Genomic DNA, 19,746 nt, shown 5'->3' on the forward strand with positions numbered 1-19,746 from the left:
ACCCGGCTGCGGCAGAGCCCTCCCCGGCACCCCCGCTGCGGGGGAGCATCCTTCCCCAGGGGGAAACATTACAACTGTTTTCTGAAATAACAGTCATTATCTTCCCACCCTTTTTCCCCCCCCCCCCTCCCTTCTCCCTGCTTCCTTTTCCCTTTCAAGATCATCAATCATTATTTTAGCCTCAGAAAAATCAAACCCATCTGTCTTCCAGGCTCCCGAGCGCACGCTGCAATAGCACACATGCTCCTCGGCTCGGTCCTCCCCCCCCCCGTGACAGCGGGCTGGGGGCTCCACGGAGGAGCCGAAGCTCCGGGCAATGAGGCGGCATCTCCTCGCCTCCAGCCACCGCACAGCTCTCGCATGGCCCCTCTCGGGCAAGTCACTGTGTGTTTTACGCATCTCAATTCAAAGTGAGACGGACTCCTTTCAAGCGGCTGGTGGGATGCTATGTACACAGACACGAGTGTTCAGAGCTCCTGCAGCAAGGAAATCAAGCTAGCGGAAATCCTCCAGCTGCTTTCCTTCCAGGAGTCACCAACAGCTCATTTTGGGGTGCGTTGGCACCTTCTGCCCATCGGGGCATATCCCTTCCTAACCACAGCAGAAGTTGGAACCTCCAAAACCCTTTGGGAGACCAGAAATTCAACTCCTGCCCTACTGGACATCCAGCCACAACGCTACAACGCCACAACACCAAATCCTACCACCCAAACCAAACCCAAAGCCCCAACCCAGCTGTGACTACAACACACGAAGCATCCCAGTCTACTGGGGAGCAGAGGGGCAAGAGCTGGTGCCAGCCAAGCCCTCCGAGGAACGCCACTGAAAAAGCCAACGCTGGACAAAATGGGGCTTTTATCACCCAAACCACCTCTTCCCAGCGCAGGGAGAGACCTCCGGCTCACCTTTTGCTTGTAGATTTGGCCACCGCTTGCCAACGTGGTGCAAACCCCTTCTGAAGCACTGAAAGCAAAGGCAGGTGGGTGGTAGACTCCCCATCTGCCCCTCCACTCCCTGCCGCAGTCAGCTACCGCCCCCAGCGGCTTTTGCCATCCTTTGCTTCTCTCTCTTCCCCAAATCCCATTTTCATCACAGGTGGTTACCTGGCTTAAGGAGCTAAATCCAAAACCTCAGGCTTCTTGGGAGGGGGGGTTACTGTTGAGCTCAGGGGGGTTCCGCTTCCAACCATCACATGCATAAGGAGTCATCTTCTGCTCCAAGGAGCCAGCTAAACTTTAAAGGGATTAGAAAGAGAATGGTTTCCTCCCCACCTCCCTCCCTTGCGTGTGCATTTCTAACATAATTAGCTAGGTGCCTCGTAAGCCAGGGACGGATGAGTTTTTATTTTTCGATGAACAATTGTCTGTCAGAAAAATGCAGATTTGATGAAGCTTAAGTGCTTTGTGGGATTCCATCAATTACATCTCAAAATTCATTGGGAAATTAGGAGAGCGTTTAATTTTGACAAGGTTGAAATGTTTTGGTTTCCACTGCCTAATTTTGTTTTTATTTCAGGCTGTACACTGGGGTAACGCAATATATAACATAAAACTCCAGATGATAATGTTGAAATTAAACATTTCCGTCTCCTTCATAGAAAGGAGATGTTTTGAACCAAAATATTTTGGAACTCGCACATATGCGGGGGATTTCTGCACAGCATTTTGGGTTGGGCTGAAACTCCCAAACACCCAATTTCCCCCCTAAGAATATGAGTTCTCAGCTTCACCCGCTTCATTTCAAAGTCCCCCCCCAACTCCCCTTGGTCCCCAGGCCACCCCTGGGTGACTTGGGCTGGAAGGAGGAGACTGAAGCGGTAGCCACTGCCCTGCTCCATCATTTTTAATCCCATTTCTCCCTGAAATGGTTACGCTCTTAAATTAAGCTGCTTCTCTGCCCCACTTCGCAGCAGCTAAGGAACAGCCCACGGTTTTGATGTGGAAGAGAGCAAAAGAGAGGGATTAGCTCCAGACAGGCTGCGCTAAAGCTTATCCACCTGTGTGGACCATGCCAAATTTCTCTTCCTTCTCTGCCTAAAAAGGCTGGGACTGACACCGCACCGGTGTCACCGTGGGCCACAACTTCATTAAGAGACTCTCTGGCAGATGTTGTCCCTTCTGCATACTGCTGAGCCAGACAAACTCCCTCCTGCCTGACCGGCTCAGCCCCTGCTCGCGAAGAGGAACAGTTCACATCATACCTGGAGCCGAACTATACTTTTTTCTCACTCAAATTAGAAATAAATCTGTGCTAGAGAAACGCCAGCCTGCGAGCGGGCAGATGGTGACGGTCAGCAGGATTTTGGGTCTGTGCAGAACAGCAGCGCCCACTGCCTGGGCTGGGTGGGCTCTCCCGCCTCTTGCCAACACCTCTCCCAAATGGGACGGAGCCTGGAGCCCTTCCATAGCCACCTGCGACTTCTTTGACCTCCGTGGCACAAATCACTCTTTTTTGACTTAAAAGACTAACTCACCACCACCTGCAGGCATCATAGATGTTGCAGAACCATCAGATCACACTACCTGCGCCGCTGCGGCGATGCTGCTCACATAGCAGGGACCCAAGGGGCCTCATTCTGCTGTCACCTTAGCTTGGAACCCCGAGCTGCCTTCCTCGCTACCAGCTGGGCAACTTGTGCCCTCCTGCTTCTCCAGGAGGTCCTCATGGTGATGAGACCCCATCCTGGGAGACACCATGGGGCTCGGGCACACACCTTCAGTGCACGCCTGTGCCTGCTGCTGCCTCCTCCCGCAGCGATGCCGAGGATGCCCAGCACACACCAGAGGGGCACCATCCACCTCCTCACCCTGCCCACGTGCTGAGACCAAAGCTCACTTTCCTTGGGGTAAAAAACCTCATCTTTCTTATTCCTCCAGGGCTGCAGTCCTGCCTTGCCAGGGCTCGCAAACAGGCACGGCCGTGGGGCAGCAGATACAAGTGCCCCCCCCCCCCCCCCCTTCTCCTTAGGGTGGACAAGAGGACTGGCATCAGTGAGAAAAGCCAAGCTGAGAGACAGGTGGGGAAACCTGAATTTAAACCACATTACAGGTGTTTCCTTCAGTCCCTCAGGGCCAATTCACAGGTTTTAATCTCAAATTATATATCACCAACACATGAGGGTCAACCACTTGCCCTTCTTCCGCATCCTCGCTCGGGGCTGAGCAGCTACCACCGTGCCGGTAGAAGGGATCAGCCATGCATATTCCTGTACTGAACCTGACTTAATCCTCCAGCACAGTTTCTCCTGGGTTGCTGTGATCCCTACAAGATGGTACAAAACGTACACTACACTCAACAAGCAGAGAAGAGCCACCAGATTTAGAGAAGCTCGCTGGGATTTTGTTTTCTTGGGAAACGCCTGTGGCTTCCCCAGACCCGACAGCAATTCTGGGGCGCAACAAGGAAAAGCAGCCCGGATATGGGTTTTCTAGAGCTTGAGGATTGTCTTGTTACGTTGCAAGGCAGGGCTCCAAGGAGAGGCTCCAGTTAGCAATGCCAAGGTCTTAGCAAGGTTGCAGCTCATACTTCTTAAAATTACCCCAACAAAAAAGCCTCCGATAAGAAAAGAACAGCAGAAAACCTTTATGCACTAATGCCATCTACTGGGTACACGTAAAAATAGCAGAAAAGCCACGAGATGAGGGGGAAAAAGGGGCCCCGTGGGAAGTGTGGGATGAGAGCTGGGGAGCTGTCACCCCTCCAGGTGGGGACCCCACCGCGGAGCCTTTGGGGTCTTCCCGGTGATGCCTCGCACGCAGGATTTTAACTAAGCAAAGGGACATCCTCGTTTCTCCTTTGTAAGCCCAGAGACCGTCCTCAGAGAGACACCACGAGCTGCGAACAAACCGCCCTCGACATTTTAACCAAGTCCTTTTAAGGCCAAACAATTAGGTAATGGCAGAGCCCACGCCGCTAAAACCCCCGAAGACAAATGCATCCTCAGCCCTCGCAGAATTACTGGAAGCCGTATTAAGGGCACGAAGGAACTGGTAACAGATGATGATTATATATAAAAGGAATAAGAAATCTTTGAGATTTGTGCTGTTCGCCGGTTGAGCTGCTAGGCTCCGGCTCTGCTGTGTATTAACTGCTTACAAGGCTGCATGTATATTTTATGCTCAGTACCTGCCTGGAACATTTGTTGGATTTAGCCTTGATTGATGAACCACTGATTATATACTTCTGTGGTCCTTGGCAAATTAATAAACTGTTGACTGGTAAAGATTAACAACATGTCATGATTTGCAAAACAGTGTCCAGAGTAAAGCTGAAGCAAACCTAGTGCTAAAATTAGTACGCGAATGCTCCCTGAACTCTATAAAAAGGGGATAGCTTAATTAAATTACATCCCGATATTGCCCATAGCACTTACCAAATTGGCAAATTGAGTTCACGGCAGTTCGGCTTTAAAACTAACTGACATCCCTGCAAATTTTCAGCAAATGACCCCATCCCTGCTCGCACTGGAAGCCCACAGCTCACTCCCGGTAGGTGCGGGGCGCAGGGGCGGGATGAGGAGGGGACGTATCGCCCAGCACAGGGACCAGTGCAGAAGGTGCTGCCAGGTCACGCACCGGGGCTGTGGTGAGCTCCCAAACTCAGCCCCCATCACCTGCGACCATGGGCTCAACCTGGGGCTGGGGCAGCGCTGCCTGCCCACCCCTTCGGCTTCTCCCCAGATGACCATCATGGACCAGTCAGACACGTGGGACAGTGTCCTCCAGACCTCTGCTTGCGCCCCTGCCATTGCTGGGGACCTACAAGCAGGTGATGAGGGCAAAATGTTGCACGGGATTGGGAGAGACGGGAGAGATCACAGAATGGTTAGAGTTGGAAGGGACCTTAAAGACCATCCCGTCCCACCCCCTGCCCTGGGCAGGGCCACCTCCCCCCAGCCCAGGTTGCTCCCAGCCCCGTCCAACCTGGCCTTGAACACCTCCAGGGATGGGGCAGCCACAGCTTCTCGGGGCACCCTGCGCCAGGGGCTCACCGCCCACACAGTCAAGAATTTCTTCCTAATATCTAACCTAAATCTTCCCTCTTTCACTTTAAAACCGTTCCCCCTCATCCTGTCACTCCCCTCCCTGATCCAGAGTCCCTCCCCAGCTCTCCTGGAGCCCCTTTAGGGACTGGAAGGGGCTCTAAGGTCTCTGCGGAGCCTTCTCTTCCCCAGGCTGACCCCCCCACCTCTCCCAGCCCATCCTCCCAGCAGAGGGGCTCCAGCCCTCCCAGCATCTCCAGGGCCTCCTCTGGCCCCGCTCCACCAGCTCCGTGTCCTTCTGTTGTTGGGACCCCCCGAGCTGGAGGCAGCACTGCAGGGGGGTCTCCCCAGAGCGAAGCAGAGGGGCAGAACCCCCTCCCTCACCCCACTGGCCACGCTGCGGGGGATGCAGCCAGGGATGCCGGCTCACGTGGAGCACTGTGCCCTGGTGTCAGTCCGATGGGAAGCAGGGAGAGATGTGGACCGGAGGGGGGTTGCAGCAGTCACCTCCAGCCTCCCCCTGGGGAACTCAGCTCTGCTGTCCTCAGGCTGCAGCTGGGGCTGGGGGGGCTTCACCCCACGACCAGGGGCTGCGGAGAGGGGCAGAGCAGCCTCATGCTGCTGCGGCAGGGAGAAAAAGGGGCAAAGAGCAGAGGGAGGAGAGACGGGCATCTCTGTGGCCATCTCCTGCACAGCCCCGGTAGCCCAGCGTGATGCGTGGGGGGTCCGTCGGTCCCCATGTGTCACCTCTCGCCCACAGCTCTCGAGGTGGGGATGCACTGCAGGAGAAGGGCTCCTGCTGCTTCTCCTTCCTCCCCCCCCTGCCCGCTGTACACGTTGTGTTCTCTTTACGTAAAGCCTGGGTTAGGCATTTCAGAAGCGGGGGGGGGCTTATTTTCCCCGAGTGACACAGTTTTCGATTTCTGCCTCTCCACATGCCGGCGTGGCGAGCGCTAGGCCTGTAATTTATTGACAATTTCTATCTTAATATATCCTGACTTTTAAAAAGAGGCATCTCTTCCCAGCAGCACGGGACGATCAGAGCCCCGATTGCTTCTGACAGTGTCTGGGAGGCACGTTGGCGTTCAGAGCAAAACAACACCCAAAAAACACAAGGAAAAAATCCCTAAAAGACTGGAAAGGCAGCCGTTCCTTGGAAAAGAGAACAAAAGAAAATGACAACGGGAAAAGAAAGGAGGAAAGGGAGCCGAGCGGCAAGGGGAGACGGTGCTGGGCGCTGCTGGTGACACATCAGGCTGTCATGCTAAACGGCCTTAACAAGCAATTGGAGAAGGGGATAATGAAAACGCCACCCCCGGGACAGCACAGTTCCAGCCTGACCTTTCCCAGCTGCTGTGTATAAACATCTTCAATAAATAAAGAGACACTTAACTCCCGCCTCTGCCGAGATGGGAGGGATGGGGCAATGGGGCTCTGCCTGTGGCGAGAGGCAGGGGAAGGGGCAGAGGGGTTTCGGGGGGTTTCGGAGCCGCAGGCGCGTGTTTGCGGGGCAGGCGGAGTGGGTGACGAGCTCTGCACCCCCTCAGGGGTCACCACCCGCAGGCAGGGGCTCCTACAACAGACAGACGAGAAGGGTGCTCCAGGTTTCCCCCAGTTTCCCAAGGCTCTGCCCCGGCGTCTCCGCACATCGTCCCGGACTCGCACAAGCTCCGCATGCAGGGAAGTGCTGACTTTGCTGTCAAGGGTTAGAGCCGGGAGAGGTGCTGAGCTCTGCTGCTCCCCCCCGGAAGAACCGCGAAACCCCTCTGTGCATCGATAGCTGGGGATGATTCGGAGCCTTTGCCCAAAACTAACGGTCGAGCATCTAAAAGGTCTTCTGGAGGGGTTATTGCAAAACCTGGGACTCAGTAGACTGTCTGGCAAGATGTGAGCACGTCCAGAAACAAATCAAAACTCTGAGGGTGTCAGAGGGGCTCTGAGGGGGAGAGGACGGGGAGATGCTTCATCTTTCTCCCATGCTGGGAAGCACAAGACAGGAGAAAAAGCGAGACTGCTTTCAGCCTGTGCTCTCTTGACACGCAGGAAAATGACCATCAGCCTCAAACATTTTTCTTTTGCTCATCTGAGCACTTGGGCTCCTTCCCTGAGGTCCTAAAGGCACGTGTGATTTGCCGTGAAGGCCCCAGGGGTGGGGGGAGGCCACCACCAGCACACACGTCCCCTCGGCCACATCCTCCGAGAGGGTGGCAAAAGCAATGTCCCCCTCCAGCATGACCCCAAAACCGATGCCAGTCCCCGGGGCCAGCAGTCACGGTACCTACCACGCAGCCCGTTGAGTCCACCTTGCGATCTGAAACGCACTTGAAGTTGCGGGTACAGCCACCGTTGTTGCGGGAGCAGTCTCGGACCGGCCCGAAGGAGGAGAGTAAGTCATTGATGGTTTCAAAGTAGGTGGACAGCATCGCTTCTTCCCTTGGAGAGAAAAGGCACCGTTAGGGCTGGCAGGGAGCTGGCAGGGAGCTGGCATGGGCAGAGCAATCCACAAAGAAAGCTGCGCTGGCAAAATCACGTCTTTTTGATTAGCAAAGTGGGTCAAAGGAGGCTTCCCAAGAAAATTAAGGCTTTGTGATTATGCTATACAAAATAAATTTGCTTCATATCTTTAAGGTCCCTGATGAAAACCAACCAGTTATGGGGTTTCAGAGATACCATCTACCATTTTCATGCAAACTGGCAACTAAGAGATACTTTATTAGTAGCCTGGAGTTGTGTATGAATCCAACCCTGTACTAGACAACTGTGAATCCACAACAGTGACACTCCTGAACGTTTCACAGCTGGGCCAAGCCTCCCTGAGCACCCACACCTCATCCATCACCCGGGGACACTGCTGAAGCTGGAAAGCCCTACGAAACCTGGCTTCGAGCTTGCTGGGATGTGGATGCAGCTCCAGCTCATCCCTGTGCTGCGGGGAACGGGGGACCTGGGGCAGAGGATGCAGGGAGGGACGCGGGCGCCGCTCTCTGCTGCACTGCTCCGGCTCACGAAGCCCCGGGCACGGCTGCGCTGCGACGCCCCTCTCTTAAGCAAGCAAGAAGTGTTAAATGCCCACAGATTCCACGGCCAGGGAAAGCCTGGGAAGCTCCCAGCCCTGCCTCTGCGAGCTGCGCACACAGCAGATTTTGTCTGTGACAAAGTATCCAGGCGCTTTGCTTTCTGCTGCGTTCCTGCAAAGGGAACACAGATGCTTGTCAAGAGCTTTTGGCATCTCCAAGGTATTTTTCATCTTCAAAGCACGTGTTATTTATTAACTGATACCTGCAACCCATCTCGGGGAAGAGATCTGGTCACCCTCTTAGCGACAGGAGAGAGACAAAGCGACTCACCCAAGGTCGCAGAACAAGTCAGTGATGGAGATGGACCTGATCACCATAGGTTATTTATTAGACCTTTGTACGCAGGGGGCTGCAAACAAACGCTGACCTTCTGACCTTAAAATACCCTCTAAGGCAGTGCCAGGAGTCACAGGGGGGTTTATTCCCCTTTAGCATCTCCCCTGCTCTCCCATCAGCACCTAAAAAGCCGCACAATGACGCAATGCCCACTGCTAGTCTCCCTTTTGGGGGGTTTTTAATTTGAAAACCGCGTGCTTGGCAATGAAAAAGCGGCGGAGGAACAGTCAAACAGCCCTCGAAGACCACAGCATCGCTGTCTCGAACTAGCACAGCGTTATCTGTTGGCGGAGGGAGGGCCCCTGCGCGCGCACACGCCGTCACACTCACGCTCGGAAAAATCATGAGTCAGGCATAAAAAAAAAAAAAATGCGATTGGCATAAAAATGATGAGATTTTAAAAAGAAATCAATCACTGGGTGGGTTTTGTTGTTTTTTTTTCCTCCCCCTAAATTTGCCTCCTCCTTTCTGAGCCTTCAGGGTGTAATCGAGCTTTTCCCTGCAAACTTGAGGGCTAGAAACTACCCGGAGACCAAATCCAGAGAAATAAAGCCCTCTGCGGTACTGAAGGCATGATTTTGCAGATTCCAGATTTCCAGGCAATCACAGGCTTCCAGAAACTGGGACTTTCAACAAGGAAATCACAATATAACCAGCAAGAACTGGTAAAATGGCACAACCCCGCTCAGACGGAGGTAGAGGGCAGCTTCTCCACTACCGTGGGTTGGGGCGGACCCGTTACCCCAGTACAGGGGTAGCTCCGTGCCCACCGCGGTGCCTCCGGCTGCATCGCTGTCCCGTGTAGCAAATTCATGTCTGCGCCACCCGCTTTCACCCCAATTAATGCTTCCCAATTAACTTTTCCCTCTTGGCGATTATGCTTCCAATATTCCCCCTCTCTTGGCCCATCTCCTAGATTTTCCAGCATATTTGGAGCTGAATCTCCCTCTGTCCTTTCTTGGTCATGTTTCAAATATCTTTAGAGGCCCTTTTCTATTAGCACTCTGTTCCCACCAGAATTTGCAGCTCCTCCGAAGTGAGGGAGTGAGAAAAGCAGAATATATTAGATCAGGGCACGTATTTCTGCTGGAGAGACAGGGGGAGAGAAAGGGCATATTATTTACTAACCCAAAATGCTGTTTATTAACGTAGAGAGAATTATTTAAATTAAAAAAACAACAAACCGTGACAACTCCTCCACCGCCCACCCGGATAGCTCAGCCCCATCTGGTCCTCCCAAGGGGTTTTTCATCATAGGTGACGGCAAGGAGAACCTTGTCCCCGTCCTCCCTCCTGGCTTTTTCTTTTGGTCATCAAACAACCTGACCCTCCTGCAGCTCCCACGTCCCTGGAGGGTGAAGGTGAGGAGCTACAGCTGCGCTGGGTGGTGGAAAGGAGACCCCAGGGATGGATCCTCGGCCGAGGTAACTCCGGAGAGCCGGAGTGCTGGTGGGAGACGCCGGCACACCCCGCACAGCGCCGTGCTCCCAGGCTGGAGCTGGCAGGGGCAGCTCGTCACGCTTTTAATTAAAACCTGGAAGCACAACCCAACCTTCTGCCCTCAGGAGCGTGGAGGATGGGACCGGGAACCTCGCCCTCGGGTGCCTGGCATAATGGATGACCCCCGACAAAGCAGGGGCAGGGGCTGCCGAACTGGAATGAGCCATTAAGCGTATTAAAATATTAACCTCGCTGGAAGGTGGGGAAGCGGAGCCCGAGAGAAGTGTTCAAATGTCACCTGCCAGAGGAGCGGGGTGACGCTGCTGCCTGCAGACGGAGGGAGGCTGCTCGGCCGGATCGCTGCTGCGTCGGCCGTCGTCAGATTAGAGGAGCATCGCTCCGGTGCGGCGCCCTGACGAGAGGGATGTCAGCAGACGAGAGGGCTGGCGTGATGCTCGGAGCCAGCCGGGAGCAATCCGCTCTCCTCTGCCTCCGGAGGGGCTCGGTGCACTTTGGCACTGCCAGCCTCAGCATCGCCTTTTAATTTTAAGGGGTGAAGAGCAATAATTAATTACCCGCCTCCCACAGCGGCAATGGGACAGGCAACACGTGGCACGGAGCAGATGATTTTCCACCCACACAGCGCCGGCGGTGACCCTGCCCGTCCCTCCCTGCCCGCAGCCCCCGGAGAGCGGGCAGTGCCAGGGCAGGGGACACTTGAGGAGCGATGGCAGTGTCTGGCCACCGCCGCACGGTGCCCGCCGGGAGCAGCCATCCCTCCCCACCGCCCGGACACGCCAGATTAGACCAGCCCTGATGGATGAATCACTTTCCCTGCGGTAACGAGCTGCCTGCAAAAGAACAGCTCTTTTCTCTTGTTCTCCATCTATCCGTATTGAATTTCACTGAGTGACCCCCGGCTCCGTTCTGACACGGCAGGATGGAGAAGATGGGCTCTGCGGTTCGTGCCGTGCCCGGGGCACAGCGGAGAGCCGGGGAAGCGGCCAGGGGCCCTGGTCGGACCCAGGCACCGAAGCCACGGGGACCAGACAGGGCTCAGCACCCGGAGCGCTGGGGGGATGGGGCAATGCCCCACTGTCCCGAAGCAGACGCTAGGTCCCGTCAAAAAGGGCATTTTGGAGCAAACGACCTAATTTCTGCTGCCAGATTGTCTCTGGAAGCTCACCTGTGTTTATCAACACACGCACAGGCTCTTTCTCTGACTCTCCAGCCCTCCCAAAGGCACACGCAGACGCCCGAATGATACGCTTATAACTGAAACACACTCCCCTCTCTACCAGGACCCACTGATGATACACAGCCTCAGTAAAAACCCCTTTTCTAGCAACTTCTATCGCCACAAACGGTGAGTGTGATGCCCAGCAGCAGGGCTGTCCCCCAGGCCGAGCACCGCTCCTGCGGTGCAGACCACGGCACCCATCCTCACCCAGCCCCGTGCCACCCCGCATCGTTCCCACTCGCCTCGATTCCCTCGAAAATCCTTTTCTCCATCCTCCCCCTTTGTTCCAGGCCCTCATTAATGAAGCGGATTCAGTGACAAATATCACTGGGGGTTATTTATTCATGAAATACCAACACCATGAGATTCTCAAAGCCTCCAAAGCACTCATCTCGGAATAAGCTCCTGAGCTTCGCAGTGGCTCTTCTCTCCAGCTCATCCTGCAAGGGGATTAGTGGGTGTTATCCCACTCAGCTGCCCCTCCTTATTGCCTTCCAATGGTTAAAGACTTCAGTGTCTTACAAAGTTAACCATCGCTGAGAAAAACAAAGAAAAGGACGCGAGCTGGGGACTAAGCCAGTGCTGCTCCGCCATCTGCTCCCCGAGCTGTGTTTGGAGAGGGATCAGGGGGGAGAGTTGAGGTTCATGAGTCTCTAGAGACGGGGCCCACTAGCGGCAAAAGGACTGACGCCGTGTCACCTGCAGCCTCATCCCGAAGGAGGGACCGCTACGGACTGGGGACCCAACACCGCCCGGCGCAGCCCAGCCGGGAAGCCTCCTGTCCAGCACCTCGCGCTGCTTCCCACTTCCATCGGCGAGACCCTGCTCAACAGAGAACTTCGGACCTGATGCCCTCGCAAACCAGCACGGAGCAATTTACACTCAGGTTCTGCACTTTTCAGCCCGCCCGCAGCTCCCCTGAACAATTTTGACCAGCGCTGGCCACAAAACTTCGTCTGTGCTGTGAGGCTCGAGAAAGGGCTGGTCGCCTCGCTGCTCAGAGCCCACCTGAGTTAAAGGTGCTCACCGCTGTCGGATGTCCAACTGGAGAGGCTTTCAAAATTATTTTTAGTACTTTTAGCACTTCTCACGCTCACAGTACAATTCCAACCGGGTTTGATTGCACCACAGGCTCAGCTGTTCTGCGTAGATGGCCATGCAGTTAAACACCTAAATTATAACAAACGTACGGTCGCCTCAGAAAAGTGGTCTCCGATTTAAAGACAAGAGGATATGTTTTTTCCAGGATTTCAACCCTTTTTTATTCTGCCTGCAACAAGAGACCATTCCCTCTACAGCCTTCTCCTGCACCACCCTTTCCCACGTCTGCAGTCAATGCAGTAGCCACCTCCTGCAGCGCCCCACCATGAGCTACCTGCTGAGCAAATCCATCCAAACACTGACCAAACTGGGGTGCTCTGGAAAAGTTAATCTCCAGCCCCGGTGTTGGAGGACATGATGAGGTGGTGGCAGCTTCTAACCGAGGGATTTCACAGCCTGAAGCTTCGGCACGCTTCAGCACACGTCTTCAACCAGGTTGCTCAGCGCGGTGCCCGAAGACGCGGGCGCACAGAGCGGATGTATTATTTTATGCAGAAAAAAATGAGTTTCTGCCCAGCGCACCCACAGACACTTTTCAGCCACTTTAATGGTGCTGGGAGGTTTGAAGAAAACCAGTCACCAGGTCCTGAACTGGGAGAAATCATCCTTACTTGAGTGACACTGGAGAAGGCGCTTCAACGGAACTACGCTGACATACCGTAGCTGATGAGCTGCTTACTATAAATTTTCCAGGTAGTCTCACTTCTTGTAGTAATACTATAATAAACACTTGCAAAAACGCTCTCCCAAAAACCTTGAGGTTGCAAGTGTGAAAAATTCCCTACCACGCTTCAATAATTTGCTAGAGATTCAATAAAACCATCGCTCCGCCGGAGTGTTTTGAAGCTCACCTCGGCAACCAGAAAGGCCAGAAATTTAATTACAGCCGAGCAAAGCAAAAACAAACACACCAGAATAAAAGTGAGCTCGGAAAGCCCAGCGCACGCAGCGCACGTCCCGGGGGATGCCGGGGCTCGCCAGGACCCCCTGCCCCACTGCAGCCCCCTCGGAGGCAGCACGGCTCTGCCGTACGAAGGACCAGGGTGTTGCAGATGAGATAAAGAAAGTAGTTTTAATTCTGAGCACTGTTTTCCCCTGTTTCAGGGAAGCATCGTGGTCGCCGCTTCAACCTGGAGAGGCAAAGGCAAAGGCAGGCGGTGCCGGCTCCGTCTCTCAGGCGACCTCGGCACTGGGAGGTTTAAGAAAAGGTGCACGAGCCTTAATAGGGCTGATAAAGCACGGTCAGTAATGGCACTGGACATCACGCTTGTCAGCACCTGCTTCACTGTGGCTTGGAATTAATCCCAAATTTGGTGGGTTGCATTTCCCATGCGGTGGTGATACTGTCAGGATGCTCCTGTGCATCAGGCACCCCGACAGCAAAATGCGAGATGGGATGGGATGGGATGGGATGGGATGGGATGGGATGGAGATGGGATGGAGATGGGATGGAGATGGGATGGAGATGGGATGGAGATGGGATGGAGATGGGATGGAGATGGGATGGAGATGGGATGGGATGGGATGGGATGGGATGGGATGGAGATGGGATGGAGATGGGATGGAGATGGGATGGAGATGGGATGGGATGGAGATGGGATGGGATGGAGATGGGATGGGATGGAGATGGAGATGGAGATGGAGATGGAGATGGAGATGGAGATGGAGATGGAGATGGAGATGGAGATGGAGATGGGATGGAGATGGGGTGGAGATGGGATGGAGATGGGGGTGGGATGGGATGGGATGGAGATGAGATGGGATGGGATGGAGATGAGATGGGATGGGATGGGGTGGAGGTGGGATGGGGTGGAGGTGGGATGGGATGGGATGGGATGGGATGGGATGGGATGGGATGGGATGGGATGGGATGGGATGGGATGGGATGGGGTGGGGTGGGGTGGGGTGGGGTGGGGTGGGGTGGGGTGGGGTGGGGTGGTACAGGGGCTTGGAGCATAGCAAGTGCCTTTTGTGGGACAGAAAACCCACACTGACCACCTGGGGACACAAGCCAGCAGAAGAACCAGCACTGCCGAGCATTGTGTCCCACCCCAGCACATCTCGGCAAAGGGGACGGTGTTGCCCTGTATCCCCACCACCCCATTCTGCATTTATTTAAGATAAGCAGAGCCCTGGCTCCCTGCCGCTATTACCACAACTGCTGCTAGCATTCCAGCTGATGTTTTCAGCTTCAAAGGAACCAGTTTCCCTCTGTTGACTATATCGCCGGCCAGAGCCAGACATACCTAATTCAGTTTTATTAACTTTAGTTATTAAGTTATTTACCTATGAAGCACGCGAGGTTCTCTGACATGAGCCTGACCCATCCCTTTCCCCACACTGCTTCTCCAAGCTTCAGCTGCAAAGAAAAACTTTACAATATGAATTCTAAAAGTTAAAAAAACGGTAGCACACCAGAAGCACGGGAAAAGCACAATTTCAACATCTCATGACATTAAATAATAAAAAAAATTAATATAGCATTTAGGCCACCAGGAACAGCAAGCCCCGGGCTCAGCGAGGAGCCACCTGGCCCCTCACACCACTGCAATTACCAATAAGTGCCTTTTGGCGAAGGCTTCTAGGCAGTTCCAAATATTAATAATTTTAAACAGTTAATAGTAGTGGAATCTGCTTGTCCAACACAGAATCAGTAGTAGTAGTACATATTAATGGATAGTAATTGCACACTAATTAACGCACAAAGTAATATGTTTATCTAGCAAAATGGATCACGCTATTGGCGTGGGGGTTATCAGTAAAGGCAGCAATGCATAATTAAAAAAATACATAAATGCAAATTATCAAATGATTTCTTTCTGCTAATTAGTATTTTTGCTAGCTCAGTTCGCCCAGCAATTCCTTCCATCCCATCCTCTCAAAGCATTATTCTCAAAACAGTGAACGTGTAAACACATTTCTGCCTTCAATTTAGGAATAAAAACCATCTGGAGGGGTATTTTTCACGCTCAGAGGTAACACGGTGATAACCATCTGCGCAGAAGGGAAGTGAGAGGCCACAGGGAGGGCTCGTGCTCGCCACGGCCGAGCCGCTCTGAGCCGGGCAGGACCTTCGGCAGGCTGCCGGCAAAGGAGGCACCCAAAAATACTTCTAACGCCCCTACCAATGGAACACCGACCCCGGCACCGCGCAGGCAGCCAGGAGTCATAGAATCACAGAATCGCTGAGGTTGGAAGGGACCTTTAAGATCACCAAGTCCAACCATTAACCCACCCGGACAAAACCACTTCTAAGCCATGTCCCCAAGTACCACGTCCACCCTTTTTTTAAACACCTCTGGGGATGGCGAATCCACCCCCTCCCTGTGCAGCCTTTTCCAGTGTTTGATAACCCTTTCAGTGAAAAAGTGTTTCCTACTATCCAATCTAAACCTCGCCTGGCATAGCTTGAACCCATTTCCTCTCGTCCTATCGCTTGTCACCGGGGAGAAGAGGTCAGCCCCCACCTCTCTACCCCCTCCTTTCAGGTAGTTGTAGAGAGAGATAAGGTCTCCCCTCAGCCTCCTCTTCTCCAGGCTGAACACCCCCAGTTCCCTCAGCTGTTCCTCATAAGATTTCTCCTCCAGACCCCTCACCAGCTTTGTAGCCCTTCTCTGGACACACTCCAACACCTCAATGTCCTTCTTGTAGTGAGGGGCCCAAAACTGAACACAGCACTCGAGGTGGGGACTCACCAGTGCTGACTACAGGGGGATGATCACTGCCCCAGTCCTGCTGGCCACACTATTCCTGATACAGGCCAGGATGCTGTTGGCCTTCTTGGCCACCTGGGCACCCTGCCAGCTCATATTCAGCCGGCTGTCCACCAACAGCCCCAGGTCCTTTTCTGCCGGGCAGCTGTCAAGCCACTCCGCCCCAATCCTGTAGTGCTGCAAGGGGTTGGTGTGGCCCAAGGGCAGTCCCATGGGCTTACCCGGTGGGACGGAGCAAAACACACCATGCTGTAGCAGGAGAAGTGGGGGGGAGGGGGTAGGAGAGAAAGATGGTTTGATGTTGACTAAACCCCCAGTTCTCACCCCAGAAACACGTGTTGTGACCAAAGGCACTAGAACCTCCATGGGAATCCTGCTTCTGCAGGAGCATGGACTCTGCTAGCATCCCTGCCTTGCTCCCGCAGCCCTGCCACCCAAATCCAGAGTGGCTGCCGAGCACTGAACCACAGTCAAATTTACAGCAAAGCCCTCCGGGGGGATGATATCCAGGCTAGCTCCTCCCGGGTGGTGGGATCTCCGCTGGCAAAGGGATCCTGCAGAGCATCTCCTCCGCAACGCGGAGCTAGACCAAGTCTCCAAGGAAAGCCCGTGTGAGCAGGGCTGCGGGCACCACGGGCACCTCAAAGCCCGTGAGACATCAATGCCCATCAGGCATCCTGCGGACGGGAGCCGCTGCCACGCAACGTGGGCACGCACAGGTCTGTGCACACAGAAGAAGTGTAATAAAGGAAATTATAAAGGTCGCAATGCCACATATTCAAACCTTAAGAAAATATGAGAACCAAGGTTGCCACAGCAACCTTAATTCAGCCTCTGGTAATTATGCACTTCAGTGAAGGTGTTGATTGCAAGACCCCCCACAGGAGGGTTATCTGAAGGACCTACCTCTCCCCCAGCACCAAAGGTGACGGTGCTGAGCTGTAGCCCCATGCCTCTGGGTGCCTGAAACAGCCCGGGGCTCAGCATTTGGGCACCCCAAACCCACCCCCGGGGACCTACGAACGTCCGCGTCCTACAAACAACTTCATCTGCAGCTTCTCCGTATCTTGTTCTCTCTTTGTTGGAGGACACATAGCTCCTACTTTACTGTACTCTATTCAGACACTGCTCTGCATGCACAATTACTCAGCCCCTCACGGGTTGCTTACCCTTCGCTCAACACCAAAAAACAGCAGTATTTCACAACCAATAAAATGATTAAGTTCCCCATCTCCCTGTTACCAGCCCCATTTTACAGACAGGGAGCTAAGGCCCAGGAACGGTAATAGAAAAAAAAACATCCGCTACATTACACGCACCAAATTTGAGACATTTAGACTTGATTTTTCAGAGTGCTTAGCATTAAATGACACTTCCCCTGCTCAAAGCACAGCTCCCATTGACTTCGGTTGAAGTTTTTACGGCTCCGCATTAACGCAGATCATTCCCAGAGCAGGTTCGGCGGCTGTGCGAAGCCGAGGCAAAAGGTGAAAAACGAGGATGTGATTGTGCCGTTAAAGATGGTTTCATAATGCATATGCACAGAGGGGCTGCCTGAAGGCTGCGCAGCAAACCGACCCTGGCACCTCCCGGCTTTGGGGTTTTGCAAACTCGATGACGTTTGCTAAAGAGGAGCCTAATCGGGGTTTTATTCTGGGCAGAGAGGAAGGGGAAGGTGCTCAGTCTGGAAAAAGAAGACATTTTTCAGCAGCAGTTGCGGGATGCAGCCTTTGGTGGGCAGAGCTCTCGCCGGGGGCAAAATCACCTGCGCGGGCTCCTACCTGCCCGCTCACCGTCCTCTTCCCCTCCTGTCCCAGTGTAGCCCACTCCTCTCCTCCATTCCCCCAGTTCCCCTTCCCCACTAGACCCAAACTGGGTATTTTTGGCCCTCGCGCCCTCGGCCAGCGCTGCGGAGCGGGGATGCTCAGCTGTGCTCGGGCAGGGAGGATTGCTGCCGACGCTCGCTGCTAAAATCAAACACGACTTCACGCCGTGTGCGGCGATTCAGGTTTTTCAAAAGCGCTTTTAAAGCTGGCCAAATTAAGGCGGTTCTTTGCCTGTAAAAGAGAGACCCTCCACAAAACGTCTGCCTCAATCCTCTGCAACAGTTTTGCCTGGGGGAGAAAAAGAAATCTTACAAAAACAAGCAATCGAGCAAAAGCCTAGACAGAAGGCCTGGGATCTCTCATCCTAAATTATTAAAGGTTGAAAACATCATGAGATGGGTCAGGTCACCCCAGTACCAGGCAGCGATTGCAGCCCTGCCTGGGCTGGTTCAAATAAAACAGAGATTCACATAGACTTTATGTGTCATGGCAAAAAATGCTATTAATTTCACTGCCGTGATGAGATTTGGGCATCTCCTCGCTACCTCACCCGTATCTGCTCCCGACGCGGACCCGATCAGACACCAGAGAGGAACTGAGCATCCAGCCACATTCCCCTCGTCTTTGTCCTACAAAACAATCAGCCATCAGCAAACCGAGACTTCAGGTCACTACTCGTTCGTCATCCCAAAGGGATGAGCTAAAGGATTTTCCCATTTAAAATAGACATATATTCTAGCCCAAAATATCTTCTAGCTTGGCTGCAGAAGATCCCATCTCTCCACCCTGATTTCCTCACCTAGAAATTGGGAATTTGCTTGCTGGAGGGGCCAGAAAGACAGAGAGGAGCTGGAAGGACCTCAGCCCGCATCCCAGCCCCAGGGGTGGCACAGTCCCGCATGCCGCAGCTCATCCCGCAGCCCCGTGGAGGCAGAGATGTCCTATAGTGTCCCATGGGTGCCAGGGACAGACTGGCACAGGGTAAGGCACAGGGGGCTGTGTCTGCCTTCCGTCATCATGAGAGTTTTGCAATGGCAAACTTGAAAATCCCAGTTTGGGGCTCAGACTTCAGCATCTGCTTAGGCACAAACGAGTCACTGGGGTTCTCCTTCCCTTTTATAGCCTTCGATGGTATTTTGAGCAAGTTTTCTATTCTAATGGGCTCTTCTGGATCTGACTTTGTAGCAATTCATGAGGGTCACCAAGAAAAGTTGGACTTTGCAGGGCAAGTGGGAGAGGGAGGGGGTTATCCTTTAACCCGTTGTTTGCTTATGCCCAGGCACTGGGATCAGCCACATCCCAGACTTGACCATTCTCATTACACAGCAATTAGCTTTTTTTCAAGATGCATATAAAGTGCTTCGATGAGGTGGCGATAAGCACTTTAGAAATACTGAAAGAACTAGATTAGATAAATAAGAAATGGTCAGGGCTGCAGGATCAGACATCCATGCCCTGTTTTTTCACAGATGCTCCTATTGATCCACCAGGAACAGACAGCGTCGAGCCCCCGGGAACCCGGGTGTCGGGGATCAGCCATCTCCATATGGGCAGGGATAAGGGTTGGGACTGGAGATCCCTGCCCCGATGAGATGCTCGCCGCAGGCAGGATGGTCCATAGAGGACCACAGCTGCTCAGCATCCCCGTGCGGCTCCAGGGGCAACATCTGGCTCTGCAATAAAGCTCCATCCAGCTGACCTCCCCAAAAGCCACACAGCTGGCTGACCTTCACCGACCCCTCCGCATCCCAGGGATCACCAGAGCCTGTCCACCTCCCTGCTTCCCGCAGACCTGGGGAGCTGCGCGCGTTGCTCCCAGCCACGGCACTGAGCGAGCAGGCGTCCCACGGCGCTGGGGCGCGTATGGCTGCATGGAGAGGGGGGTAAGAGCCCACGAGAAGCGAAACTAGAACTTTTGGGAGAACCAAACCCATGAGTTTTACTTTAGAAAACACCACTCACCTGGGCCAGTTACTAGGGATGCACTTACGCATAAATATACACATATGCAGAGCTTTGCTGCTATATATAG

The 19,746-nt window shown here is 53.7% G+C and overlaps 1 protein-coding gene across 1 annotated transcript in view; it reads right to left on the minus strand.

The window, feature by feature from the left end:
- The window catches only part of ASTN2 (astrotactin 2), a gene marked incomplete at its 5' end in the record, with an annotated part of 368,996 nt that overhangs the window by 161,541 nt on the left and 187,709 nt on the right, over positions 1-19,746 (minus strand). The window contains one exon of the mRNA XM_082492552.1: positions 7,264-7,414. Coding sequence (XP_082348678.1) covers positions 7,264-7,414 — 151 coding nt within the window. The remainder of the gene's footprint in view (positions 1-7,263; positions 7,415-19,746) is intronic.

Source organism: Vanellus vanellus (genome assembly GCF_965231255.1).
Source record: "Vanellus vanellus genome assembly, chromosome: 18".
NCBI lineage: Eukaryota > Metazoa > Chordata > Aves > Charadriiformes > Charadriidae > Vanellus > Vanellus vanellus.